The 27,861-nt window shown below is 40.8% G+C and overlaps 1 protein-coding gene across 3 annotated transcripts; it reads left to right on the forward strand.

Annotated features, from left to right (window-relative positions):
• The first annotated feature begins 255 nt into the window (after window positions 1-255).
• On the forward strand, window positions 256-27,352 carry ptpn7 (protein tyrosine phosphatase, non-receptor type 7). Of its 3 annotated transcripts, none has more exons than XM_023334859.1 (11): window positions 256-294; window positions 10,780-10,942; window positions 11,735-11,915; window positions 12,888-12,972; window positions 13,044-13,123; window positions 16,965-17,102; window positions 17,181-17,366; window positions 23,178-23,356; window positions 24,868-24,981; window positions 26,486-26,570; window positions 26,717-27,352. In XM_023334859.1, the coding sequence occupies exons 2-11, from the start codon at window positions 10,848-10,850 to the stop codon at window positions 26,807-26,809; spliced, it is 1,236 nt and encodes a 411-aa protein (XP_023190627.1). In that variant the 5' UTR covers window positions 256-294; window positions 10,780-10,847; the 3' UTR covers window positions 26,810-27,352. The 3 variants fall into 3 exon arrangements, with proteins under 3 accessions (XP_023190627.1, XP_023190616.1, XP_023190621.1); XM_023334848.1 differs by lacking the exon at window positions 256-294 and adding an exon at window positions 4,325-4,552; XM_023334853.1 differs by lacking the exon at window positions 256-294 and adding an exon at window positions 6,719-7,087.
• The last annotated feature ends 509 nt before the right edge of the window (window positions 27,353-27,861 follow it).

Raw genomic sequence — 27,861 nt, forward strand, 5'->3', positions numbered from 1 at the left:
TTGGATGGGGGAACGCAGTGTGTGTGTGTGTGTGTGTGTGTGTGTGTGTGTGTGTGTGTGTGTGTGTGTGTGTGTGTGTGTGTGTGTGTGTGTGTGTGTGTGTGTGTGTGTGTGTGTGTGTGTGTGTGTGGTAATGAGCGAGTGGGTGGGTGCAGGAAAGGAAGTGGCGGAGAAGGTAGACATAAAAACAGAACAACAGAAAGCAACAGATGAGAAAAAGGAGGAAGACGGATACGGAGTTGAAAATCAAAAGCAAAAGAGGAGGAAGAGGAGGAGGAAGAGAACGAGGGAAAGGTGATGAAAACTTGATTGTCTGAAGATTTGCTTTGAATTCTTGAACACAGTAAAAATTCAGCAAAGATGTGTATTTTTATTATGTTGATTATAGATATGCATCTTTTAGAGTATAAAGTTTTTTTAATTTTAATATCATTACCAATTCATGAAAGAGAAAATTCTAGTTTTATTCAGATGAAGCCAAGAATATAAAGTTGATCTGCTGAATTACTGAGTAAATCTTTAGAAACTAGTATGTTTTCTTTTAAATTATACAGTTGGTTATGTAAATTATGATGTACTTTTACTGCAAATGACACTGCAAGGAGTAACAGTTCTTCAAAAGTGATTTTTAAATATTTAGCTTTTACCTGGTTCAGAGTGCGGTACTAAATGTTTTATTGAACCCAGCGGCTCAGACCAAGCATCGCTCTTCCAAGACTTCCAGGTTCTGCTGAGTTCTGATAAATTCATATCTTGGTTCACATTTAAAATAAGCTCTCTGTTGCACTCCAAACAACCGTGGCAGGTATTTTTGCAGAAGTGGTGGTCTTGGTCCATCTTGAGGACTTCTGCTTAGATCTGCTAGCTGTGTTAGCTTAGAATGCTAACTGTGTTAACAGTGTTAACACAGTTAGCATTCTCAGCAGAGGTGGAAGCATAGCTGCACAGTTTTTCTCCTCCATCCAGATTAATATTTCTTTGTTGGTCGTAGTCTGCTTCCAAAAATTCATCCTCCTCTGATTCCATCCGTGGAACTTTTGGTTGCCAAAAACGATCCATATTCGCATTACTTGTTCCTCTGCATTGCTTCCCGGATGATACGCATCCACAAAGTTCAAATCCTGTTTTTTTTTATACTCAATATATAATAGATTTTTTTTATTGAAAATTGTGTGTCTTTTGCAGAAAAGGCCACGACAAATTAAAAATGTATAATTAGATAACCCCCATAACACCCCTAAATTAAATATTTTTGGAGGTGTAATGGGGGTGCTAGGGGAGCTATGTCGCCCCCTAGGCGCCACTTGCTATTCCATCTCCTGACTCTCCACCAGGAGGCGAGATGGTCTTATACCCAAAGTTAGGGCAGGGACATAGACATCAACCAAACTGGTCTGTTGGAATCAAAAGAAAAAATTCAACTGCAGTAGCCATTGTTCAACCAACAGAGGGCAGCACTGAGACAGTTTTAGGCCAAATATTGCAGAATTTTAAAGAAATTGTATTAAAATGTCACATATTGCACAGAAACATAACGATAACACTCGTTAGGACCAATTTAGACAGGTAAAGGTTGTCTAAATCTAAGTCCCAAATAAAACAAAAAAGTTGATTTGGGACTTTAGATGTTCTTTAAGTGTGGCACAGTGATGTAGTTGGGTGCAACATTGCCCAAGTGGAGAGTGCATTTGTTTCTGTTTGTCTGTGAAGCCAACCTAACGGCAGGCAGCAGATCTCCAAACTAAAACTATCCGTTAAACAGTTTGGTGACTTCATGTTGGACCTTCAGCCACAGTTCAGACCTTCAGACATTTGGAGTTTCCTCTAAACCAAAATTAGTTTTATGTATTTCATCTGTTTATTTCTGATTAAGATATAAAGACTGTATATTCATGCAAGATTTTAGTTTAAAATTTTAGCAAACTATTGTTTATTTGATTGGTTTTCATCTTGTTAGTCCTACTTTTATTTTATTATTTCAGTGAAACAGATTTATCTCTGCATAAATGAATCTATTCACTCAATGAAAGAAATGACTCCAATCTAATATTTAAATTGAATTTTGTCTTATATTATACTCACTTATCAAAGGAAGAGCTCGGCAGGCTGACTTTGAGTTTTATTTCTCCTCCAGAAGGAGAAACTGTGCAGCAGATAAAGAGGCTGACTTGCAGCCAGCCAGCAGGAGCAGATGTTCACTGGTTTTATTTGTGTTTTTAATTGAATGTGGATTATAAATGTATGCTTCCCAGGTTGATCCAAAGGAAATTTAGAATAACAAACTTTCAGAAGTTTCTTTATGTCAGGCTGTAAATGACTGAGACCAAAGTTCAACAATCACCTAGTTAATATTCTTCAGTTCACAGAAGACTCTACAGTCAAACCTTCCTAAAATCATTTCCTAAATAATTTTTTTGCTAAAAGTGACTTTTTGGTGGGGGAGAATCATCACAGTTTTCTCTTTCTGAAAGTTGTTTTGTGCACAAAAAAATGGCTTTTTGAAAAAAATGACTTGTAAGATTATTAGCTGTATGAGTCACTGTGTATTTGATGTCTTTGGTATTTAAATGTTATTTATTTGTTCTTTTAATAAACAATCACTCTATTGATTATTCTGATGATCAGTACATAGGTCTCATGACATCACAGTTCTAGAAACTTTGTCACTGACAGCCATCTTGGTAGGCAGATACTATGGAGTTGCTATGACAACAATAAACAAGTCACAAGCTTAGAACCAGTTCTCGCCTCTGTTCTAACATTATAAGTACATTAAAACTATTAGTGGATTGCAGTTTTTGAGTACGCTCCTCTGTGTAATAAGATAAATATCGGTGACATTTACTAATTATTGCCGAATTAGCAACATTAGCTTGACTAATGTAGCTTTTAGACTAGCTTAGACGGACATGTAGCCTACTTGTGTGTTACTGTACATGAGCTTACTCTGCCAGTCACCAGAACCTCGTTCTTCACCTGAAGAGTTTGTATGTCCTTCATGAATCCGTTTAAACACTGATTGTATGCAGCCATGGATTCCAGGTGAAGCTCCTCCATGTTGTATAAACTCTTCGTATTCACTAAGTAGCAAACTATGTCATGGTAGGAGATCAGAGGACAACTAAAATTTTCAGAACATGTCACATTGTCAGACATGTTGCATTATCATGTCTCATACGCCGACAGCAGCCATTTTGTTGATATATATTTCTATTGCACATTGGTCCAAATTGTCACTATATTTTCTTTTTGTTGGTCTGGGAGTCATGGTTCATCTGTGCTTTATGCTAGATGTCGTGGATCACTTCCAGTTCAGACATGTGGGAACTATGTATTGATTAATCAACTAAAAAATTGGCACATTTTTAAGTAACTACTTAAGCTTATTTTATAAAATATTAAAAATGCTAAGAAGTAATTAAATTGTAGTCCAACAGAACCAGACCAGCTGAAGGTCAGGTGGTTGTATGTTTGTAAAGGACTGAGGAACATCTGTGAGCTGACGACAATAAAACCGCAGCCAGAGTCCGACTGACCCAAACAGCTGAGATCCAGCTCCGTTCATTCTCCTCAGCACAATTTAATTTATCTCCAGAAGATCCATTTCCTCTGTTTCTGAGGCTCAGTCTCCTCCCTTCTGCACCAAATTGAACCAATTTGTCCAACTTTAAAATCAGATTAAAGCGAAGCAGGCGGCGGTGGAGGGAGGTGCTGATGACATTCACAGTTCTTCCCTTCTTTTTGTGTTTCTGTTTAGAGACCAACCTGGGATAAAGCAGCTTCTGATCAGGAATTAAAACAGCATCAAGCTGTCAGGCCTCGTAATGAGAGTGTTTTTATCCTGTTAATGCCGTCAGTTTGGGGTTAAAAGGATCAAACTTTCAGTTTGGGGCTGTTAAATGGAAAACAAAGCGGAGGCGTGAGGCTGATTCACTGTTGGATTTTATCTGTTTGTTTTTCACTCTGTCATGACAGGGAGCAGGATCTGGTCGCTGCTTATTATCTCTGCTTGGATGAGACTGTGCGGCACATTAACGCGCACGTTTCTGCTGCTTTTGACATGAATGATTCATGAAACGCTGCCGTTGGTGTGTTAATAATCAGTGCCTGGAGCATCCCTCTCTTCCTCTCCTTCGCTGCCTGACTCACGCTCCCTTTCTCCTCCCTCAGGTCTCTCCACCTGAACACCCAGAACCAGGGTAATAACGGCCAGAAAAAACAAGACAAGTCTAATCCTGCTGCCTCTCTTTTCCCTTCACTCGATATTCTCTCTTCCTGCAGCTTTACTATCACTTTCCCTCAGTTCACTTGTTTCTTCTTGCCCCTGGTTTCACAGTACGTTTCACTTCAGGAAGGGTGGAAAGAGGCAAGGCGCTCGCGTCTGTTTGGCTGCAGCTTAGCTAGTTGGTTGGTTAGTCCAGCTGCTGGTCTGGTGGGTGATTTAGCAGGTCAGATCTGCATTCAGTGAGGTTCATCATGTTGATGTTACAGCTGATCAGGAGACAGTCAGGAGGATTAAATGAGACAAAAACAGAACAACATGGAGCTACCGGTAAGATCAATCAACAAGTTTCTGCTCCTTCTGCTCCTTTAACTGATCTCACCGGGCTTTACGGCAGAAAACATAAACTTTTGTAGCAACTTTCACATGTTATAATTATTATTATAAATGCTGTTTACCTGTAAATGAAGCCTACAACTCCCCCAGTGGCAGCAGTAAGAAATGCAGTCAGGATTTAGTGTCAGTTGAAAATCTCTGTAATTGCTTTACTCTTGAGGTAATATATTTGTGTGTGCCACTACACACAAATACACAGGATGATGTGTTGATGTAAAAAAAAAAAGGCTGTGCAGCTCCTATTTGAAACCTAAGGTGAGCTCAATTTTTTCAGATTTTTTGCAGTTTTTTAAAGCCACCTCCCTTTGCTCTAAATACTTGAGAAAGGGTAGTCCATCTAAACCACCTCCGGTCCTCTTTGGCAAAAATGTCCACCTATGCCACAAATACCTGTATAGGCGTGCGCGTGTGTGTGGGTGTGTGTGGGGGGGCATGCGGGTGTCCAGGATGAACCCCTGCTACGATAAGCTCTGCCCCTCCCCCTACAACATTTCTGATTATTTACATGTTCATACACTGATCTGTTCATAATTTGGGGTTCAGTGCCTTGCTTAAGGACACTGAGATAAGGTGGAGAAGCTGAATTAAACCCTCATCTCTCTGACCCATCTTCAACCCAATCCCCATCAAACCATGGCTGTTTAAGAAAACACATTTATTTGTTTGGTTCTGTGATCTGTTTTTTCCGCAGCTTCACCACAGGACTGAGACTTTGACTGTTCCTGCGAACTAAGCTCTGCCTCCTCCATGCTGTGACCTTTGCTCTTCTTTTGCTCCACAGCAGCTGAAAGGTTTTCCTGCAGGGTTTCACCTTTTCTTTATGGCAGGTCCTACAGACTTTTGACTTTTTATTCTGCTTTAGTTTATCAATGAATGTTTTAACACCATTCATGCTTTAAAGCTGCAGTTTGCAACTTTCATTAAAAAAACATTGTTTGACATATTTGTTAAAACTGTCACCATGTTGTGACAGATTATGAGACAGATAATCTGTGAAAAGATCAATTTATGCCTCCTCCTCCCTGAGCTACTATTACTGTCTGAAGAAATTAACAAAACAACCAATCAGAGCGACGAGGCGGATCTTAGCGCTGTCAATCACCCTCATGTACTTGCTGTTAATAACTTACCGTTACAGAAAAACCGTTTATCGCCCATATTCAGTGGCTATGTGAACTAGCCTTAGCATTCATAATAGGCTATGCTAGCTGCATTGTAGCAGACAGTAACGGGAGCAGGGATGAGCAGCGCCACAAGGACTGTGCTTGACATCGCTAAGACCCGTTTCCTGACTTTCATTGGTTGTTTCTAGTTATCACTGGGAGAAGGCAGAGAAGGTTGATTTTTTTCACAGATTATCTGCCATAAATTGTCTCAACATGTTGACAGTTTCAACAAATATGTCCATCCATCCATTTCCTAACGCGCTTGGTGGGGTTGGGAGTGGTGCTGGTGCCTATCTCCAGCAAACATTTCAGGAGACATCAACAAATATGTAAACAAATATTTTATAGGAGCCACATATTGCAGCTTTAAGGGCCTCAGTTCTTGGGATTTTCCTGTTATTATTGAACTGAGAAGCGAGCCGTGAAGCGAGCCGTGGCCAAGCTAACAAAAAATGCTGAACTGTGACAAGAAGCAAAAATGAGTCAAGGTCAGGAGGTCAGAAATGAGGTCAAACTCCCCTCAACCTTCACCACCACAGCGTAAAAATCACGTCAAGTCAGGCTCATCCTGGCCTACCACAGCAAATGCACAGAAGTGGGAGTGTAGTGATGTGGGCTTCAAGAGTCAAAGCAGCCTGATGACTTTTGAAAACCGTCTGCTCGCCAAATCCTTCAAACTGAAACTGAAAAAATTCAGCCCATCAACAAACCTTCAGCATGTTTTTAAAGAAGCTAAAAATCAGCTCAAAACCGTCGTCTGCTGAATAACTGAACAACTCAGAGGAAGTTTGTGACCCCAGCAGAGAATATTGGTGACCCTTCGTTATTTATTTTTTTTGCCAAATATTCAGTTGTTGGCCTTCAGAGTCCAGAGTAGTCCGCTTGGACTCGATGTTTGGCCGTATCGTCTGTGGTGTTTGTGTTCTGCGCGTTGAGTAAGCGTGGGCGTGCTGACTTCCTGCTCTGAGGAAACGCTCTTCCGACAGAGACAAACTGAAACGTTTCAGATCTGTAGTGATGTGGAAACATAGATCTCTAACACACACACACACACACACACACACACCCAGAGGTCCGTTCCAGCAGTTTCTGCTTCATCATAGAGAGACATGCCTCCTCATCGCAGCAGTGGCTGGTTTATCAGACATCGACTTTGAGCCGATTCGGTTTGTGTCAGACGACTCTGGATTATGAGCCTCGTCTCGTCAGGAAGTTCATTCATAACAAAAACACGTCAGACGTTTAAAGTTAACTTAAAGTGAACCTGAGAAGCAAGAAAAGAGGATCTGCGGAGATCAGAATGGTGAGTGTGGTCAGGTTTAACGTAGCAAGAAAGCTAAAAGCTCAACAAGTGTGGGGTTTGGGCATTCAGCTGTTTGGAGAGGGAAAACTTTTGATTTGCATTCATTCGTTCAAGTATTCAGTTATAGATGAATAATACTTGAATCCATTTCTAAGATCTGGTGTTGCCCATCTGAACCCAGCCCACACGGACAGTCAGAACCTGGTGGACATTTTTTTTAAAAACTGCTTAATGTCAAACTAACAAACTGAACATGTAATTGTTGCTTTTCTGCTTGGTGTCCTAGTCAAATCTCTTAATGTCCTAGTCATGTCCTAGTCAAATATGTTAATAATGATCGTATTAATTCACAGGGAGTCTAACGTTATATTTGCATTCTTTGACTGAATGCAAATTTGTTTTTTATTTTCTGAATAAAATATGAGAAACTTTGTAGAAATACTTAAATAACCTGAAACATAAATGATTAATGAAATAAAACGTACAGAACAGAAGATAACACCTGGCATTTATTTGAAATGAGTAGCTGTGTGACCGCAGCGCTTCTCAGCTCTCTGCCGTTAACAAGGTCAAAGTTCAGCTGTTTCATGCTGGCTTTAACCCCCAGTAACAGGTTTGCATCGTTTCCTAAAGCTTTGGGAATTTTTGAAGTGAACAGGAACACTGCTGGGTCTGTTGTCCTCCATGTTGGACCTCTGCTGCGATCTGCTGCGTTCTGCTGCGATCTGCTGCGATCTTCTGCGATCTGCTGCGATCTGCTGCGTTCTGCTGCGATCTGCTGCGTTCTGCTGCGATCTGCTGCGATCTGCTGCGATCTGCTGCGATCTTCTGCGATCTGCTGCGATCTTCTGCGATCTGCTGCGTTCTGCTGCGATCTGCTGCGATCTGCTGCGATCTTCTGCGATCTGCTGCGATCTTCTGCGATCTGCTGCGATCTTCTGCGATCTGCTGCGATCTGCTGCGTTCTGCTGCGATCTGCTGCGATCTTCTGCGATCTGCTGCGATCTTCTGCGATCTGCTGCGATCTTCTGCGATCTGCTGCGATCTGCTGCGTTCTGCTGCGATCTGCTGCGTTCTGCTGCGATCTTCTGCGATCTTCTGCGATCTGCTGCGATCTGCTGCGATCTGCTGCGTTCTGCTGCGTTCTGCTGCGATCTTCTGCGTTCTGCTGCGATCTGCTGCGATCTTCTGCGATCTGCTGCGTTCTGCTGCGATCTGCTGCGATCTGCTGCGATCTTCTGCGATCTGCTGCGATCTTCTGCGATCTGCTGCGATCTTCTGCGATCTGCTGCGATCTGCTGCGTTCTGCTGCGATCTGCTGCGATCTTCTGCGATCTGCTGCGATCTTCTGCGATCTGCTGCGATCTTCTGCGATCTGCTGCGATCTGCTGCGTTCTGCTGCGATCTGCTGCGTTCTGCTGCGATCTTCTGCGATCTTCTGCGATCTGCTGCGATCTGCTGCGATCTGCTGCGTTCTGCTGCGTTCTGCTGCGATCTGCTGCGATCTGCTGCGATCTTCTGCGTTCTGCTGCGTTCTGCTGCGATCTTCTGCGTTCTGCTGCGATCTGCTGCGATCTTCTGCGTTCTGCTGCGTTCTGCTGCGATCTTCTGCGTTCTGCTGCGTTCTGCTGCGATCTTCTGCGTTCTGCTGCGTTCTGCTGCGTTCTGCTGCGTTCTGCTGCGATCTGCTGCGATCTTCTGCGATCTTCTGCGTTCTGCTGCGATCTGCTGCGATCTTCTGCGATCTTCTGCGTTCTGCTGCGTTCTGCTGCGATCTGCTGCGATCTTCTGCGATCTGCTGCGTTCTGCTGCGTTCTGCTGCGATCTGCTGCGTTCTGCTAACCTGCACTTTAAATTTTCACACTTGAGATGATTTTTATTCTGTGGCACTAATGCAAACTTTACTCACTGATTGTGAAAAGCTGCTCGATGCCAAGCGAAGAACCCGGAAAGACAGTCTGATGTGGATGTGATGAGGTGTAACTGATCCGATTCCCAAGCATCCTGCGGTCAGAACAGAACCAGAGGGGGAAACATTCTTATCAGGCAGTTACTGAAGCATCCAGCGGAAGCAGAACTGTGTTGAATGCAGTCAATGCATTAAACACCTTCAGGCTTTTTCCCGTTTCCTCCATGTTTTGCTTGGTTTGGTTTGGCCTTTGATGAAGAGAATTTCTTGAACAAATCTGTAAATATTCAGTGTCTGTTTCCCAAAAGAGGAACAATCCACAGCTCCACCTGTCTGACTTACTGCAGCCGTACCTTCCTTTGTGGACCCTCAGATCAGGAGACCGGATATTTTTTAGTTGATCAAAAACGAGATGGAAACTGAGAGGAGATTGAACTTTTTCTGTTCTGGCCTTTGAATTTCAGACAGGCATCTTTGCTTCCTGCTTTGGAGTCTCTTAAATCTTTTGTCAGTGAGGTTTGGCTCAGAGTAAGATGATATGCTGTTTTTATTGTCTTTATTCTGTATTATGTATTTTTAATGTGCAGGTTTTTGATACTTGTTTTATATGTTGATTTATTTTCTTTGACTTGTCTTGTTTTGTGCAACACTTTGGCTGAACTTCTGGATAAATTGTGTTTTGGATCTAGTTACTTGCCCTGTTGGTTTTGGAGAAAGTTTTTGTGAAAGTTTGTTGTTTTTCTGTTGGTAATGAATCGCTGGTGTTGCCATTAAAACACGTGAAGGCAGACCCAGCTCTTCCAGCTGTCCTAGAAACACACTGCAAATAAATTATGCTAAAATAATTATTTACAGCATTACAGGATAAAAACACAATATTTCCTTTCTGCAAAATAAAACTACATTACAGTTATTTATTGTAAAATCAAACTAAATTCCATATAAATGTGATAAAATGCCACAGCTAAAAACAAGTTTGTTTTACTGCAACTTTTTTCAGACCCCCAAATTGACTGAAATATATAAGATAAAACCAGACTGAGAACTAAACTACACAAACAAAAGTAATACTGAACATAAAATGCAATAACATCTAAAACGTAGCTCAGCCAGAAAGACTGTCTTATGTCTCTAGCTAAAGGTAAAGTTTTCAAAGAAACGGACTTTAGACTGTCTCTAGAGCATTAATTTAGTCATACATTCAAATAGATTCTAATGCAATAAAAATGTTATTGTAAAAGTTCCTGATGGAACCTTTGTATTCACACGTTTCTGGTATGTCCATAAAGCTGTTGCACAAGCGACATCCGCTAACAGCAGCGATGAAGCTTCTTCTCTCGGCTCACTGAGGGTTAACTTCTGCTTTGAAATGATCTGATTGGCCCTGAAAGATTATCATTGTGTTCAAGTTGTGCTAAAAGGAGTTAGCATGTCAGTGAGCATGTTAGCATGTCAGCTAACATAGCCTATTTTAGGCTATGTTAGCCTAAAATAGCATCTCAATGCTAAACATGTAGCAGCTAATGCTAATGTGAGCGTCCACAGTCTACATTTGTAAAAATGCTGAATGATCAGAGAAACTCCATAAAGCTGAAAAAAAGACCAAAATTTATATAACCTAAATAAGAGATTAAAAGCAATAAATATCTTTCTTGTTGATTTTATTCCTGTTTATTCCATAATTTAGCAGCAAAAAAGGTTTTTTCAATTGAAAATGTTGCTTATTTTGTTGATATGTGGTTTTTGATTAGAATGCAATAATGCTGTCTTTGTTTTTCTGCAGCATGGTGTTGAGCTGAGGAGCTGAGCGCAGCTCAGAAAATAAATCGTCTTCAACTGAAAACACTCATAATGAGCTCATTCAGCTTCGTTCCTGCTGAGGAACCAGTGACGCCGCCGCCACTGACCACGCCCCCTCGGAAAGCCTCAGTCCGCCTCCAGGAACGGTGAGGAGCCTCCGGGAACCATGACTACAGAATCAATGACAATGATTTGGCTTCCTCAGCTGGATAATTAATGCACAACCGAATGCACACTAAATATATTTACACTCTATAATCACTTTGATTCCATCGTTGTAACTCAACTGAACTTGAATGGGAGCAGATAGTAGATGTGGAGTTTAAATATAATCTGATTTGAATTGGGCTGAAACCATACAGAAAAGGAATTGTGTAAATAGAGATAAATTAGAGCTTTTCTGTACATAATTAAATTGGATTTGATTGAAATTGAGTTAATAGAAATCAAGTGTGATTTTAAAACTATATGTGACATTATGGAGACATTTATGTTTACTTGATTAAACTGGAAATTAATTTGAATTATTCAGAATTTACTTAATTAGAACTGAACTGGAATTGACTTGTGTTCAGTTTATATTAAGTTTACTTAAATTTGGGTGAATTTCACTTCACTAGTTTTCAAACACATTGACTTTGTTACTTTGTTGCTGCTCTTTCATGGTTAAAATCTTGAGCTAAGAAAATTAGGTTTCGTCCAGAAAGGAAAGAATCACATTTAATCCTCTAACATCCAGATTTTCTGCTGCATTTCAAAAATAATCTCAATTAGTAGAAAGTTGAATCTAAAGAAATCTTTGCATCAAATGTTTAGCATGAATGAAGCAGTTTCTAAAAAACATTTTTCCCACCGAAACATCCGCAGAATGTAAAAGATTCATATAAATGTTGTTTATTTTTAAAATCTTTTCAAAACAATTATTTTATTTTCGAAAGGCGGGGCTCCAACCTGTCGCTGCTATTGGATGTGAGCAATCTGGGGGCGGAGTCAGTTTGTTCAGTGACCACGCCCAAAGAGGTGTGGCTTCAGCTGCTACATACCTCATCCCGATCGCTTGCACATGCGCAGTTACAGGAAGCTGCGGCAGACACCAGCGCTCTGAACACGGAGTACCAGGTGAGGGTCCTCTGTGTTTTATTCAGGGCTTCAGAGGAACATTTAAGGTGGAGGTAAAGAGTTATCCTTCAAAGACTAAAGCAAAACTGCTTTAAAATGTTCTTACCATAGTACCACAGATTTAACGCACTGAAAATTCTCCCTTTTTTAATTTTAAAGGGTAAAAATAAAACATTTAAAAACTATAAAATAAAAGTTTTGTTTTAATCTGTCAAAGTATTGACCTCTTGCTTTACAGCATTTCATAAATAACTGGTAAACTCCAATTTACACATTAAGCTCCACATTAAAGACTTGAGGCTAAATATTTAGTTATCAGTCCAACTCTTTAGCTCCAAAGTAAATATTTAGCAGTGATATAGAAAAAATATTTAGTTAGCTCTAAGCTAGCTAAATGTTTAGCTAATTCTCTGTAAATTTACTTGCTCACCAGTAGAAGTGGACTATCAAAATAAAAGCTGGGTCCAGAGAACCGCTGTATTCACCTGCTGGTGAAATTGAATCACTTCGATGCTGATGTCCCTATAGATCCATTGATTAGCATCTGTGGTGCCGTTCAAACGGCTCATCCTGTTTTTAGCTGACATGTTGAACAAGACAAGAGGAAAAGCTACAATTATAGATTTGACATGAAGCGATTAATAAAGAAGTTCAGAAGACCAAAGTGAATTATCTAGAAATTTAGCTCTGAGCTAAACACTAAAAACAATCATTTCTAATTTCTACAGAGAAATGAACTAAGCCATAACAAACAACAAACACAAATGACAACCAAATCTGGGGCAGTCAACCAGAACAGAACAAAATACAACAAATAAAATAAAACATAACTCAAAATTATACAAAACTAAACCCAAAGTAATAAAATCAAACCAAAGTCCTGCTTGAATGCATCTGTCCCAGCAGCTGGATGGATTACAGGAAAACTGTGAATACATTTTTTTATTCATATTGTTCTGCTTTCATCTGCAGAAGATTCCTCCGAACTTCGTGAGCGCAGCCGAGCTCGACGCTCCGGGACACATTATGAAAGACAGATACAAAACCATCCTGCCCAGTAAGCGCCTCAGCAGCAGCTCTGCTCCTTTTATCTTCTCCTCCGACTCATCACTGCGATTTGCTTCTCAGACCCAGAGACTCGGGTGATTCTGAAGAACCTGGAGGAAGAACCGGGTCCGGATCGCTACATCAACGCCAACTATGTCAGGGTGAGAGCTTTGCTTTGCTTCCAGCTGATTAAAGTCAGTTTGAAACGTCCGGCTGTCAGAAAGTATCTGAATTACACTTAAATAAGAAAAAAATGCAGATTAAATCTAATCTGTAATCTGAAACAGGTGAAGAGCGAACAGGAAGGTTTTTACCGCAGTGGAAAACATCTCTAAGAATGAAAACGAAAACACCGATTAGAGTTTCACTTTGGTCAAAGTGGAAAATAAGTAGTCATTTTTTTTCTGTTTAGTTTGACATGTTCATTTTAAAGATTAACTGTCTGTGGAATCGGTACTGGTGAGTTTTTCCATTTAAGCCGTTAGTTAAACTAGAGCTTCAGGTATAACCAACTTCTTTCATTTTATCACCTTTTACACTGTAAAAAATAAACTAATCCAAAGCTGCAAAGTTTTCCATCATAGATTATCATTAATAAAACAAGCCATCAACTCTACTTCATTCAAACCAATGAACTAGAGTCTGTAAATCTGTACATCTATCATGAAAATGAACATTGGAAAAGAAAACTCAAAATGTGTGGTCACTGGGTTTTTCAGCAGTTAATGGTCCAAAATATAAGGAGAAATCAAACTACGGGTCAGACTAAATGTTCAGGTAACAACCTGTATCATCTGCATGTAAGTTTCCAATTTCTGGACCAGGAGATTTTAAAGCTTCTGTGTGATTTAGAAACTGTAAACCAGGATAGATATTAACCATCCATCCATTTTCTAATGCTGGTGCTTATCGCCAGCTAACGTTCCAGGCGAGAGGCGGGGTCACCCACTCATTCACAGGAAGAACATGCAAACTCCCTGCAGAAAGACGGGAATCAAACCCAGGACCTTCTTGCTGCAAGGCAACAGTGCTACCAACTGTGCCACTGTGCAGCCAGATATTAATCAGTCACCATCAAATCTGAAGACATGCAGAGGTGCATTTTGTGACAAAACAGTGAAACAAAGATTTCATTAACTATTCTGCGATTGTCAGAAGCGATTTCTGGATTTATTGGAAGCAAATCCAGCTGAAAGGATCATCATTCTGAATTCACCAAGTTTGTTAACCTCAGTTGTTGAGTTTTTGGAAGAACGTCGGCGTCTGCGACAGTAAAGATGGCCGCCGTCTCTGCGTGGATTTTAAGGTTGTTCAGAGGGTCAGCGTGGTCAGCAGATGAAGGAAGCTGATCCAAAGCTAACAGCTAACAGCTAACAGCCTTTAATGGAGCACTGACTGCAGCGTCTGACCCGGTTCTGTTTGGATGTGGAGTCGGACCAGGAATCTGAGTCAGTGATGCGTTCACTGACTCAGGCTGCTTTCATCGCTTCATTATTATCATGATCAGAAATTGTTTTCATCCATGATGCATGTTTCATGTTAATGAGGGAAAAGTCGGTAAAATATAATGTAATGGTCTACTTGTCCACTTTATTTCAAATATTGAAGTTAGTTTTTTGATGTAGAGGCCAAAGGTCATGTAAATGTTACTTCCTTGAGAATTGATAAAGATTTTAAAAAAAAGAAAAGTCGATCAAATGTGACATGAGCATTAAGACGCTTTGAAAACCCAGTGGCAGTGGGAAGATTAGATGTTTTGTGGGATGCAGAGATCAGAATATTCTCGTCGTCAGCCTGCTGAGTGAACGTGGCCTCAGGTTGACGGATCTCTAAGGACTGGCTTTAGGTGTGTGTTTGTGTGTGGGGGTGCATGGTGGCGTGTGTGTGTTGTCCTGTGATGTCCAGGATGTTCCCCGCCTCAGCACCGACCGATAGACGGAGAACCAAATTAATCAGAATGAAAGCAATGTGTGCAAAATGAGGCTGGAAGACAAAGAAACTGTTATTTCCAGGCCAAAAAGGTTCATTTTGAGCATCTTCTGCTCAAGTTAAAACAAACATGTCTGCTGTTGCCAAGTTGTCTTATTATTAAAGTGTCACAGCTGCGATTAATTAGGTTCAGCAGCAGAGAAACGCGTTGCCTTCTGGGTTTTATTAAAGAGAAAGGAAGCTGGTTGAGTGTGTGACAGCTCCGTCACTCAGCGTGGGCGTCTTCTGGCTTATCTGTTTTCTAGACAAACGTGTGTGGGGTGGGTGTGTGTGTGTGTGTGTGTGTGTGTGTGTGTGTGTGTGTTTGTTTCTAATGGCTAAGCAAAAAGAAGTTGAGGTGCAAGCTGCCAGTTTGTCAACGCGGAAGTCTGACAACCAGAAAAGCCACAGGAAGTGAGGGAGGAAGTGACTTGTCCCTGACTCACCCCCTCCTCTCCGCCGCCCACGCATCCCTCACTCCGCCGCATCAGGAGTGTGTGTAGAGTGTGTGTACTAACAGTTTTCATAAGGCTGGCACCTGCGGCTCCGTCCTTTGGCTCACCTGCTCTGATAAGCCTGGCCGGTGACTCGTGAGTTGCCGGTTGAATGCCTGACAGTTGATTTTGAGGGGCAAAAGTGTCTTAATCGTTAACTTCCTGTTTAATGGCGTCAAGGAAGTGGGCTGGTTTCAGAAGCTGAGGGGATGTAAAGAAGCTGCGGGTTGCTTGATGCAATAACCAGAAAACAGCAGATGAAATGAAGACGGCAGTTTAGTGCAAATGAAAGTTACTGTGTGAAGAACTGAAGTTATCTGTCAGAAGAAATGCAGCATTTTATCAATCAATCAATCAAATTTGATCTGTAAGCACATTTCAGCAGCAAGGCATTTCAAAGTGCTTTACATCACAACAAACACAAAAACACAAAGTCATCAGCATAGAATCAACTATCAAAACATGACATTAAACCATTTTAATGGTTTTTAACTTAGAAATGTTTGAACAAATAACATAAAATTCATCTTCAATGCATCCAGATGATTTACAGCAGGCAGATTCAGTGAGGTGGGAAAACATCAGCAGTGACCCTGGAGAAGCAACGGAGGAAAAGACTTTTACCGAGTCCTAAACTTTTAAGGCACGGCGGTGGAGGAGTGATGATCTGGGCTGTAAAACCTGGGAAGCTTGCAGTCGCCGTGTTTCCATCAGAAAATTTTACGGCCATTTTGAGGGATTATGTCAGAAAAGTTAGATGGAAAATTCGAAACAACTTCCTCAGTTTTGTCAAACGATGAGGTGATTATGTTTTTCTGAAAAAACGAGTAAACACGTTTACCTCACATGAGTGATCAGCTGTTTCACTTGTTGACGTAACAGGGATATTAATATCGGATATTGATATCAGCCTAGATTCCCGTATGGGGCCGTTCCTGGTTTAAACGTTTAAAGGTGACTTGTTCCTTCCAGGTCTGGAGTCGTTAGCCGTGTTTCCATCGACGTTTCTTATGCTCATTTTGAAGTATTTTAGAAACGGCAAAATTTGAAATAACCTCCTCAGTTTGGAAAAAACGTTTTTACATTTAGATTCTGGTTTTTGGAAACTTACTGAATAAGTTGTGACGTAGCGAAAGTTTACCTCACACCTCCGATCAGCCATTTCCGCTGCTGGAATCATTCGAATGGATTTTCTGTCTCTTCACCAAAACTAGTTGACCTGACAGAATAATTACAACCTGGTAAAAAGCAACAGGTTCCTGAAAACCTCCCGTTGCATCCAACTGAATACAGACACTGTAACACTCTGCTTGTGTTCATATGTGAAAATGTAAGGAGTAAAAAGTATAGAAATTTCTTGTGTAGAGAGTAAAAGTTGGTCAGAAAGATAAATGCTCAAGTGAAGTACAGATACCTAAAAAACCTACAAAGTACTTTTACTTTTTTACTTTATAACTCTGCTTAAAAAAAAAAAACTCTGTGTTGTTATGAATTTGGAGTCTGAGCCGCTTTGAGCTCTGATGGTCTGGATGTCCTGCAGGGCTACAGAGGGGCTCCGAGGGCCTTCATCGCCACCCAGGGGCCGATGCTGCACACTGTGGGAGACTTCTGGGACATGGTGTGGCAGGAGCGGAGCGGCATCATCGTCATGGTGACCAAGCTGAAGGAGAACAACGAGGTGCGCTGGTTTGTTCCTCTCTGTGGAATCATCACCAGATTGTCCGCAGCGTTCAGCGTCTGACGTGTGTCTGCTCAGAAATGCGAGTCGTACTGGCCGCAGCCGAGGGACGGGACGAAGGTGAAGGAGGAGGACGAGGACCGGCAGGACGAGATCCAGAGGGACGAAGACGAGGGACAGGCGCGTCGCTTCGGCAGATTCCTGCTGAGAGTTAAAGACAGCCAGGAAAAAAACGGCTTCATCATTTCTGATCTGCAGATCCAGGTGAGTCCAACACAGTACACGAAATATGAAATATTTCTGTTATGTACATATCTATCTATTTACTCAATAAAAATATAAATTTTTCCTGACTGAGGTTGAATCAAACCAAACTTTTCTATTTTCAGTTACCCAAAAAGTTTAACCAGTCATTCACTTATCCCTGAAACTAACCAAATGTATGTAAATTTCTGAATTCTGAAAAATATTATCCCTCAGTTTTCTAACATTCAGCAAATGGAAAAAAATTGGTGATTGTAGCTAAACTAAAACAAGATTTAACTCCAGCCAGTGAGGAAAAAATGTGTTTTGTATGTAAATATCTGGTTTCACCTGAGGAGATTTCTCACAGATTCATTTCAGATCCTGTTCATGTTTTTAGGTTCAACAGGCTGAAAATATTTAATGCCTGATCTGATCTAAACCCTGGTTGGTCAGGATGTCTAAACTGCAGCTTTTAAAACAAATTGCAGCTGAAATAAAAACAGAACCAGGAAACAAAGTTCAGACAAACTCAAGCTTCATGGTTCCGTCGTGGTCTGTGCTTATTATAGGTTTTATTTTAGTTTTGTCTCATTTTTTGTGCTCTTGTAAAACTTTTTGTAAATTCTGTCTTTCTAGTTCTAATATCAAATTTATTTATTCATAGCATTTTAAAAACAGGTTTAAAACTGCTGTACAAAAACAATAACAATAAAATAAGTTAATGAAAAAAGAAAGAGAAAAAATAATAATACAAAAGAATAAGAGTAATAACAAGAAAACTAGAAAATTTCGGAAGAAATTTAGCCGGGGCCTGCCAAGGCGCGGCCGTGGGGTTCGGGCCCGGCGTCGTCGCGCCACAAATCGGCGTCGACGCCAAAGAACGCCGCGACGTGACCAGTGGCACGCGGAGAACCGCAAGAACGTTAAGCGAGGCGGACGTGCACCATTCGGTACGATTTAAAATGTTGTCAAGGCTTTTATTTTGGAAGTTTCAGTATGCTTCATTTCAAAGGGCCAAACTAATCCCATGCGTAATAGTCCTTGGGTTAAAATAGTTGTATAATGCTCAAAACACAAGTAGCTGATGTAAAAATATTCAAGGCTTTTATTTTGGAATTTTCAGTATGCTTCATTTCAAAAGTGCCAAACTAATACCATGTGTAACAGTGCTTTGGATGAAAAAGTCAAATAAAGCCAAAAAGAGCAATTACGTCATGTAAAAATATTCAAGGTTTTTATTTTGAAACTTTTGTTAAGCTTCATTTCAAAGGGCCAAACTAATACCATGTGTAACAGTGCTTTGGATGAAAAAGTCAAATAAAGCCAAAAAGAGCAATTACATGATGTCAAAATATTCAAGGCTTTTATTTTGAAATTTTTGTTAATCTTCATTTCAAAGGGCCAAACTAATACCATGTGTAACAGTGCTTTGGATGAAAAAGTCATACAAAGCCAAAAACAGCAATTGCATGATGTAAAAATATTCAAGGCTTTTATTTTGAAATTATTATTATGCTCCATTTTAAAGTTCCAAACTAATCCCATGTGTAACAGTGCTGTGGATGAAAAAGTCATATACGGCCAAAAAAAGCAATTACATGATGTAAAAATATTCAAGGCTTTTATTTTGAAATTTTCAGTATGCTTCATTTCAGAGGGCCAAACTAATACCACGTGTAACAGTGCTTTGGATGAAAAAGTCACATAAAGCCAAAAACAGCAATTACCTGATGTAAAAATATTCAAGGCTTTTATTTTGAAATTAGTATTATGCTCCATTTTAAAGTTCCGAACTAATCCCATGTGTAACATGGCTTTGGATGAAAAAGTCATATACGGCCAAAAAGAGCAATTACTTCATGTAAAATATTCAAGGCTTTTATTTTGAAATTTTCAGTATGCTTCATTTTAAAGTTCTGAACTAATACCACGTGTAAGAGTGCTTTGGATGAAAAAGTCAAATAAAGCCAAAAAGAGCAATTACGTCATGTAAAAATATTCAAGGCTTTTATTTTGAAATTTTTGTTAAGCTTCATTTTAAAGGGCCAAACTAATACCATGTGTAACAGTGCTTTGGATGAAAAAGTCAAATAAAGCCAAAAAAGAGCAATTACGTCATGTAAAAATATTCAGGGCTTTTATTGTGAAATTTTCAATATGCTTAATTTTAAAGTTCAAAACTAATCCCATGTGTAACAGTTACTGAGTTAAATCAGTTATATACAGCCCATAGCAGCAATTAGTTCTAAAGGCCAGTTCAGTCAACCTCTGTTTCAACTGAGTATTCCACTATATATAGAACTACAGCGATGCGTATTCGTAGTCCTAACCAGCAGCCAATAGCCTCTTGAGTTCCGTTGCTATGGCAAATAATGGTCTCAGCAGGTGTGAGCTCTGAGCTCTGAGCTCTCAAACACACAATTGTGTGTTTGAGCAAACACGTTTTACTGAAAAAAAGCATTGGAAACAAATCCTTCTTGTTCGGGAACCGTAATACATATTCGAAAAGCGTTTGCAGCGTATGACAGTTCAATGTGTCTTCTGCGATAGTCCCGAGATTCATATCTGTACCTCACTCAGAGCATTTACAGTGATGAGAGAAAGAAATGTTGTGCCCATATCTGAACCTACATCGGCTGTCACTCTAATTTGAGCAAAAATGAGAAAGTTTGGGTCGCTTAGAGGCAAATTGTGGACAAACCGTAACTGGTATCGACGAGCCGTCTTCACTTTCGAAGAGATCACAGACGTATCTACAAAATGAAATTTGAATGGCATTTCTAGATGAATTTGTGACGACACAGCAAATCCTCAAAAATAGGGTATTTCTAGGATTTTTCCCATTGAGTTATAATGGGGTTTTTTTCGTAGTTTTTTGCGAATTATGTCGCCACGTTAAGCCCAAATCCCACCAGAAGTAATAGCTCCAATGGCGTGAATTTTCTGCACGTTTTGATACCTCATTTGTAGGTGTGCACCCAGCGGTACGAGCCGCATTAACGGTTACGGAAGAAAAATAAAGATTAAAGAGACGCTTCTCTCCGACAATAGTAATAGGTTCCTGCCAAGGTTCCTGCCATTGCTTTGCATGGCAGGCCCCAATTAAAGAAACACTTTCTCCGACAATAGTAATAGGTTCCTGCCATTGCTTTGCATGGCAGGCCCCAACTAAATGAAACCTGGAGATGTAGGTTTTATTAATATACACAGCAAAGACAAAAACTAGAAAACCAAAATTTCTGAAGAAATTTAGCCGGGGCCTGCCAAGGCGCGCCCGTCGGGTTTGGGCCCGGCGTCGTCACGCTACAAATTGGCATCGACGCTAAAGGACGGCGCAACGTGATCAATGGCACGCAGAGAACCACAAGAACGTTAGTAAGGTGGACGTTCACCATTCGGTACGATTTAAAATGTTGTCAAGGCTTTTATTTTGGAAGTTTCAGTATGCTTCATTTCAAAGGGCCAAACTAATCCCATGCGTAATAGTCCTTGGGTTAAAATAGTTATATAATGCTCAAAACACAAGTAGCTGATGTAAAAATATTCAAGGCTTTTATTTTGGAATTTTCATTATGCTTCATTTCAAAAGGGCCAAACTAATACCATGTGTAACAGTGCTTTGGATGAAAAAGTCAAATAAAGCCAAAATGAGCAATTACTTCATTTAAAAAATATTCAAGGCTTTTATTTTGAAATTTTCACTATGCTTCATTTCAAAGGGCCAAACTAATACCATGAATAACAGTCATTGGATAAAATCAGTTATATAGTGCTCAAAACAGCAATAATCTCATGTAAGAATTCTCAAGGCTTTTATTTTGAAATTTTCAGTATGCTCCATTTTAAAGTTCTGAACGAATCCCATGTGTAACAGTGCTTTGGATAAAAAAGTCACATAAAGCCAAAAAGCGCAATTACCTGATGTAAAAATATGCAAGGCTTTTATTTTGAAATTATTATTATGCTCCATTTTAAAGTTCCGAACTAATCCCATGTGTAACAGTGCTTTGGATGAAAAAGTCATATAAAGCCAAAAAGAGCAATTACATGATGTAAAAATATTCAAAGCTTTTATTTTGAAATTTTTGTTAAGCTTCATTTCAAAGGGCCAAACTAATACCATGTGTAACAGTGCTTTGGATGAAAAAGTCAAATAAAGCCAAAAACAGCAATTACCTGATGTAAAAATATTCAAGGCTTTTATTTTGAAATTATTATTATGCTTAATTTTAAAGTTCCAAACTAATACCATGTGTAACAGTTCCTGAGTTAAATCAGTTATATACAGCCCATAGCAGCAAATAGTTCTAAAGGCCAGTTCAGTCCTGATCTGTTTCAACTGAGGGTTCCACTATAGATAGAACTACAATGATGCGTATCTGTAGTCCAAACCAGCAGCCAATAGCCTCTTGAGATCCGTTGCTATGGCAAATAATGGTCTCAGCAGGGTGTGAGCTCTGAGCTCTGAGCTGTCAAACACACAATTGTGTGTTTGAGCAAACACGTTTTACTGACAAAAAGCATTGGAAACAAATCCTTCCTGGTCGGGAACCGTAATACATATTCGAAAAGCGTTTGAAGCGTATGACAGGTCAATGTGTCTTCTGCGATAGTCCCGAGATTCATATCTGTACCTCACTCAGAACATTTACAGCGATGAGAGAAAGAAATGTTGTGCCCAGATCTGAAATTCTATTCAAATACATGGGAGAGAGCCTCAGACAGCCTCAGAAAATCCTGTCGCATGACTTTGCTCTGAAGCACCGTGACAGAAAACCGTACGATCTAGATAAATTTCGAAAACATTTTACCGGAGCAGACAGGCGTATCAATGTCAGGACCGATTTTGATACTAATCGTGCGATATTTGTGGGCGTGATGGCGATTTCAAAAATGATTTGGGTTGAAAAAGTTGTCTTGATCTCTCACTCTAATCAGCGAGAGAAGCACTCTAACTTTAGGAAAAATGAGAAACTTTGGGTCGCTTAGAGGCAAATTGTGGACAAACCGTAACTGTTATCGACGAGCCGTCTTCACTTTCGAAGAGATCACAGACGTATCTACAAAATGAAATTTGAATGGCATTTCTACGTGAATTAGTGACGACACAGAAAATCCTCAAAAATAGGGTATTTCCAGGATTTTTCCCATTGACTTATAATGGGGTTTTTTTCGTAGTTTTTTGCGAATTATGTCGCCACGTTAAGCCCAAATCCCACCAAAAGTAATAGCAACAATGGCGTGAATTTTCTGCACGTTTTGATACCTCATTTGTAGGTGTGCACCCAGCGGTATGAGCCGCATTAACGGTTAAATAAAGAACTATAATAATAAAGAGACGCTTGTTGGGTGTAGAGTAATAGGTTCCTGCCATTGCTTTGCATGGCAGGCCCCAAAAATAAAATAAAAGTAACATCACAACAGAAAAGTTATAGCATCAGGCCTCAATTAAAAGCCAACAAATAAAAATAAGTTTTAAGGAGCAATTTAAAATTGGTTATTACCTTTAAAGGCCTCTAGATGTCGCTGTTTTCCCGTCTTCGGGTCAAATCTCTGATTTCATGTTTTAGTTCCTGATCCTCAGTTTTGGATCAGGAACTGATAGACCTCAGTTTCTATCGCTAAAACCTTTTAGTAAATAAAAAAATGTATTCTACTTTTCCTCTTTACAGCTTTCAGAGATGGTTGATGGTCCAGAAGCTCCATGTTTGTTCTGTTTGTTTGTGGGATGGTTCTGAAGAAGCTTCATCGTCTCTGTCTTCTTCACCTTCGTTTTCTGAACCATCTTTAATGAAACTCCAACTCCTGCCACCTTGAACTGTCTTCCAGCTGGACTCTGAGCGCCGTCCGGTCAGACACTACTGGTTCAGCTCCTGGCCCGACCACCACATCCCAGAATGCATTGTTTCTCTGCTGAAGCTGGTGGAGGAGGTGGAGACGCACAGGAAGTCCCTTGAGCCAATCACAGACGCCGTTCTGGGTAACGGACCAATCATTGTCCACTGCAGGTTGGTGTTTATGAAAAAAAACAGCTTTAACCTCCAGTTTACTGCAACACAAACACATTTTAGATTCTGTTCTTCAGTCATTTAAGGCACTTTTTATATGTTGAAGAACAAACAGTTAATTTGCAAACTCAAAATTAAAGAGAAAAGACATTAACAACCAGAGATTGATCCCAACCAGACAGGCCTTTCTACCTCGCTTTGCATTGGTTTCCTTCCAGATCTGCATCGATTCTAAAACTTTAGTTTTACTGGTCAGGTCATTAGTTTTAGTCTTTCCAGTCTACAGGAGGGGGGAAGGTGGAGCAGCCTGACCATGTAGGACAGCAGAAAACTGGACTCTGTTCCATAAGTTGTCACATTTTCTCCAGACGCAGCAGGAACAGCTTTAAATGGGACCATAATGAACCAAGTTAATCTCTTCATTTATAAAACAGCATCATAAACATCAGCATGATTCACAGCAAATATGTATCCCATCATCTAAACACGATGATCTACCGCTAACAGATCAGACTGAATACTAAAAACTAATCTGAGGTTCATCAAAAACAAAAACACAACAGTCCTGATGGAGCAAACCTGTTTCTTCTTTAACCAGCAGAAAAACCTGTTAAAACTGAACTTTATGACAGAAAAACTGTTTTCAGCTGAGCAGCAAAACCAGCCTGAAATGTCTCAGACGAGAGCGGCGAATGCGTCCAACCCTGCTTCCTGTCGGAGCGTAGCGGCTAACAGCCGACCGCAGACTGGAAGGCAGATAAACTGCTGCGGTGTGAAAATGACCCATAAAGGTGGCATTTCTGCCCAACCTAACCCTAAACTTCATTCACACCAAACTTCAAAGGCTAACTCTAAGAAAGTAGATCTACCACACTGAGGCCTGGCTTCAGCAGTGGCGCCCCCAAGGGGTGGCCAAGGGAGCTGCGGCTTCCTCTGGGTAGTTTCTGACCACATCTCTGGCTCCTCCAGTGAACACCATCACCTCATTAATAAATAATTCAATTCATAATTCAATTCATTCAATTCTTCAATCAGAACAAGAGTATGAACTGGTCCCCAATGAGGCGTATCGCTCTTTAGAGGCAAAAACACCTGAGCTTGTCCGAAATGGGCAATTTGCAAAAGTACAACAATCATGTTTTCTTGTCTTCACAAAGATTTTACATTGACTTCCATTAATTTCTACAGCCTAACAGCTTACCCTGCACCTCATCACAACATGCCTAACCCAAAGCCATCACTTCCTCTGTGGGGCTCTCGGTCCCATGAGGAGCAGTGGGTCCTCACAACGTAGTATTTATGGGGAAAATGGGCCGTAACACATGAGAAATGGTAAAATCACAGTTTCAGACAGTTCCCACTCATTCAGACATTAGAGTCAGGTGAACCCATGGCAGTTTGACAGACAGGAAAGAGGATTTTGGCTCCAGCCTTTTTCCTGAAAGCTCCTTGTATCTAAACGATGCTCTTGCAGTGAAACTCTAAGGTCTGCTCTGGTGTTGTGTCCTCAGCGCAGGCATCGGGCGGACGGGTTGCTTCATAGCCAGCAGCATCTGCTGCCAGCAGCTCAGAGAAACCGGACAGGTGGACATTCTGGAGACGGTTTGTCAGCTCCGACTCGACAGGTGAGGTCGTCTGAAGGTGATTTGGTTTGGATGTTCGTACACGTCGCTGCTGAAGAACGTTGTTCAAATGTCTGCAAAGAGTGAATATTTCCTCGCTTTATGCTGTAGTTCTCTCTGACCCGTTTGGCTGACTGACGGTGTCCCATTCTCTGTCTCTCCACCTGCTGGAGAACTGACCACAGGTTCTCAGTGGGGTTCAGATCATGAAAGGTCCAAAAGCAATTCGCCAACCTGTAGCCTCATGATATCAGGAGGAAAAATCAGGAGATCGTCACTAAACTGATGATCTTTGAAGAAGATTCTCTTGGAGGATCTTCTCTTTATTTTCCACTGGAAGCCTCACATGAATGGATCATGATGCTTCAGGTATCATCAGGTCCCATGGCACCTCACAGTTTTCCTTCCAGATGCTCCAGCCAATCAGGAAATGGTTTCATCTGAGAAAGTAGCTTTGCAGCAGAAAGCTGATTCCCATCCTTGAACTTCCTGTAGTTCTTCAGATGTTCTTGGACAGAATCAGTGGCAGCAATACTTCTGCTAACACTGGAGCTAATTTTTTATTTAGCGTGTTAGCATGTTTGTTAACCGTGAGAGCATTTAGTGCACTTACCTTCCTCTGAATTCATTTTTCTAAATTCTAAAATGCTGGTTTCATTTCAAATAATAACTGAAAACAAATTTGTTTAAAACAGATTGTTTTATTTGATACTTTCTGCTTTTTTATTCAATTGATTTTATTATTTTACTTTTAATTGATTTAATGTATTTTGTGTGGTGTCTTTTAGTGTTGAGAAAGGTAACTATAAATAAAATGTATTATTATTATAATTACTGAAGTGCATGAAGGATGTTTGGGCAGCAGTTACAGTCCGTAGAATTACAATAAACGATTTAAAATCTGCTTTCTGACTGAAGCTCTGCTGATAAATGAGACAAAACATAGTTAGCTAAACTCAACAGCTCTAAGACCGAACCATGAGGGAAAGTTCTGCTCAGCAGAATTACTTCCTGAAGCACAACGACACAGGAAGGTGATTAATGACTGATTGGATCCTGGTGAGGACGACATGTGGTTGGATTAGCGCTTTAGCATTAGCTTCTGCTAAATGCTATGTTGGTAGCATTTAGCAGAAGCTAAAGCAGATGCTAATGCGATTAGCATTAGTAGAACCAATGTTTATTATTAATATTTTAGGGCAGCTAGTTTTAGCTAGCGGTGCCCACCAAAGAACAGAATCAGATTCTTTCCTTTCCTACTTGATCAGAAATCTTCTCCACACTTTGCAGATCTACTCATACCTCCTGCAGTGTCAGTTAAGCTCTGCGCTGGTGGCTTCTTTACTCTGACAGGTTCTCCTTATCACGGGTCGGTTCTGGTGCTTGATGGACCGTCTTGGACACTGAATTTCTTTTGCATAAAGTTAGAAAACTGTGTTGTTGTCCCAACGTTAAACTCCAGAACCTTCGTCTAAATGTGATGCTTCTCCTCTTCTGTCCTGTGCAGGGGTGGGATGATCCAGACCACCGAGCAGTACCAGTTCCTGTACTCCACACTGGCCCAGTACAGCCGCCAGCTGCAGCAGAACCAGGTACAGAACCTCACACAGCCGAGACCAGAACCTTTTCAGAGGAGTCAGTCAGACCCGCCTGCTGAAAGTTCGACGAAGTCAGGAGAAACGACTTTCTGCGACTCAGTGGAAGAACTGCCAGTTTAACCGTGTTTTCTCCCCATCAGGACCAGAACCAGGCGAACACAGACTCACAGAACCAGCAGACCCCTGAGGACCAGGCCAGCATGCGGCTGCAGAACCTTCGACTGCAGAACTGAGAAAAACCAGAACCCACAGAACCAGCAATGCCCTCAAAGAAATCTGAGGAAAGCAGCACAGCAGAGGAAAACCAGGAGAACCAAGAGAACCAGGAGAACCGAAGGGTCGCTTGTCAGCAACAAACTGGACTGACATGAAACCGAATCCATCAGGGCAACACAGCAGAACCAGAACTGGATCTTCTGTTTGGCTCTGAAAGTATGGAGAACCCAAAGAACCAAAATGTTCATCAAGGACTGAAAAGAGAAATAAAAAATTTGATTATTAAAATGAAATAGATTTATTGTTTACATGTTTGTGTTTGTTTCTCAGAGAAGAGCAGAGCTGAACCCGACCATCAGGTTCTGTTCAGTCAACAACTAAACCTCCATGGTTCAGAAAGTTACTTTAAAAAATATTAACTTTTGAATGGAACTGGAAGCTTTAATGAAACAAAGTCTGAAAACTTGCTTCAGATTATTTTCTGGCTGTTTGCTTCAGTTCTCTGTGGTTTTTTATCAGAAATGTATAAATTTAGGTTTGTTTTAAATTAAAAATATTTGTGCTTCTTGATGTTTCTTGATGTTTCCATCGGATAGTTGAACCTCGGACTCAGGAAGAGCAGGGTGGTTCTGGTTCTGGTGGTGGAACACTGGACCAGCTCTACACCCTCAGCAGGGTCCTGGAGGGTTCTGGGAGTTCGCCCAACTGGTCTACATGTGTTTTGTGGACTTGGAGAAGGCGTTCGACCGTGTCCCTCGGGGAGCCTGGTGGGGGGTTCTCCGGGAGTATGGGGTACCGGGTCGAGGGTGTCCTGCCCCAAGTGGATCCTGAGTTCAAGTATCTCGGGATCTTGTTCACGAATGGGGGAAGAAGGGAGCGGGAGATCGACAGACGGATTGGCACAGCGTTTGCCGTCAAGCGGCGCTGTACCGGTCCGTCGTGGTGAAGAGAGAGCTGAGCCAAAAAGCGAAGCTCTTGATTTACCGGTCGATCTACGTTCCCACCCTCATCTATGGTCATGAGCTTTGGGTCATGACTGAAAGAACCTGGTCACGGATACAAGCGGCCG

Source organism: Xiphophorus maculatus, chromosome 1 (assembly GCF_002775205.1).
Source record: "Xiphophorus maculatus strain JP 163 A chromosome 1, X_maculatus-5.0-male, whole genome shotgun sequence".
Classification (NCBI taxonomy): domain Eukaryota; kingdom Metazoa; phylum Chordata; class Actinopteri; order Cyprinodontiformes; family Poeciliidae; genus Xiphophorus; species Xiphophorus maculatus.

Coding starts and splice junctions, on each gene's coding strand:
- ptpn7 (XM_023334859.1), top strand. CDS start 10,848: ATGAGCTCATTCAGCTTCGTTCCTGCTGAGGAACCAGTGACGCCGCCG. Junction 12,973..13,043: donor ATACAAAACCATCCTGCCCA/GTAAGCGCCTCA, acceptor TTTGCTTCTCAG/ACCCAGAGACTCGGGTGATT. Junction 24,982..26,485: donor TGTCAGCTCCGACTCGACAG/GTGAGGTCGTCT, acceptor TGTCCTGTGCAG/GGGTGGGATGATCCAGACCA.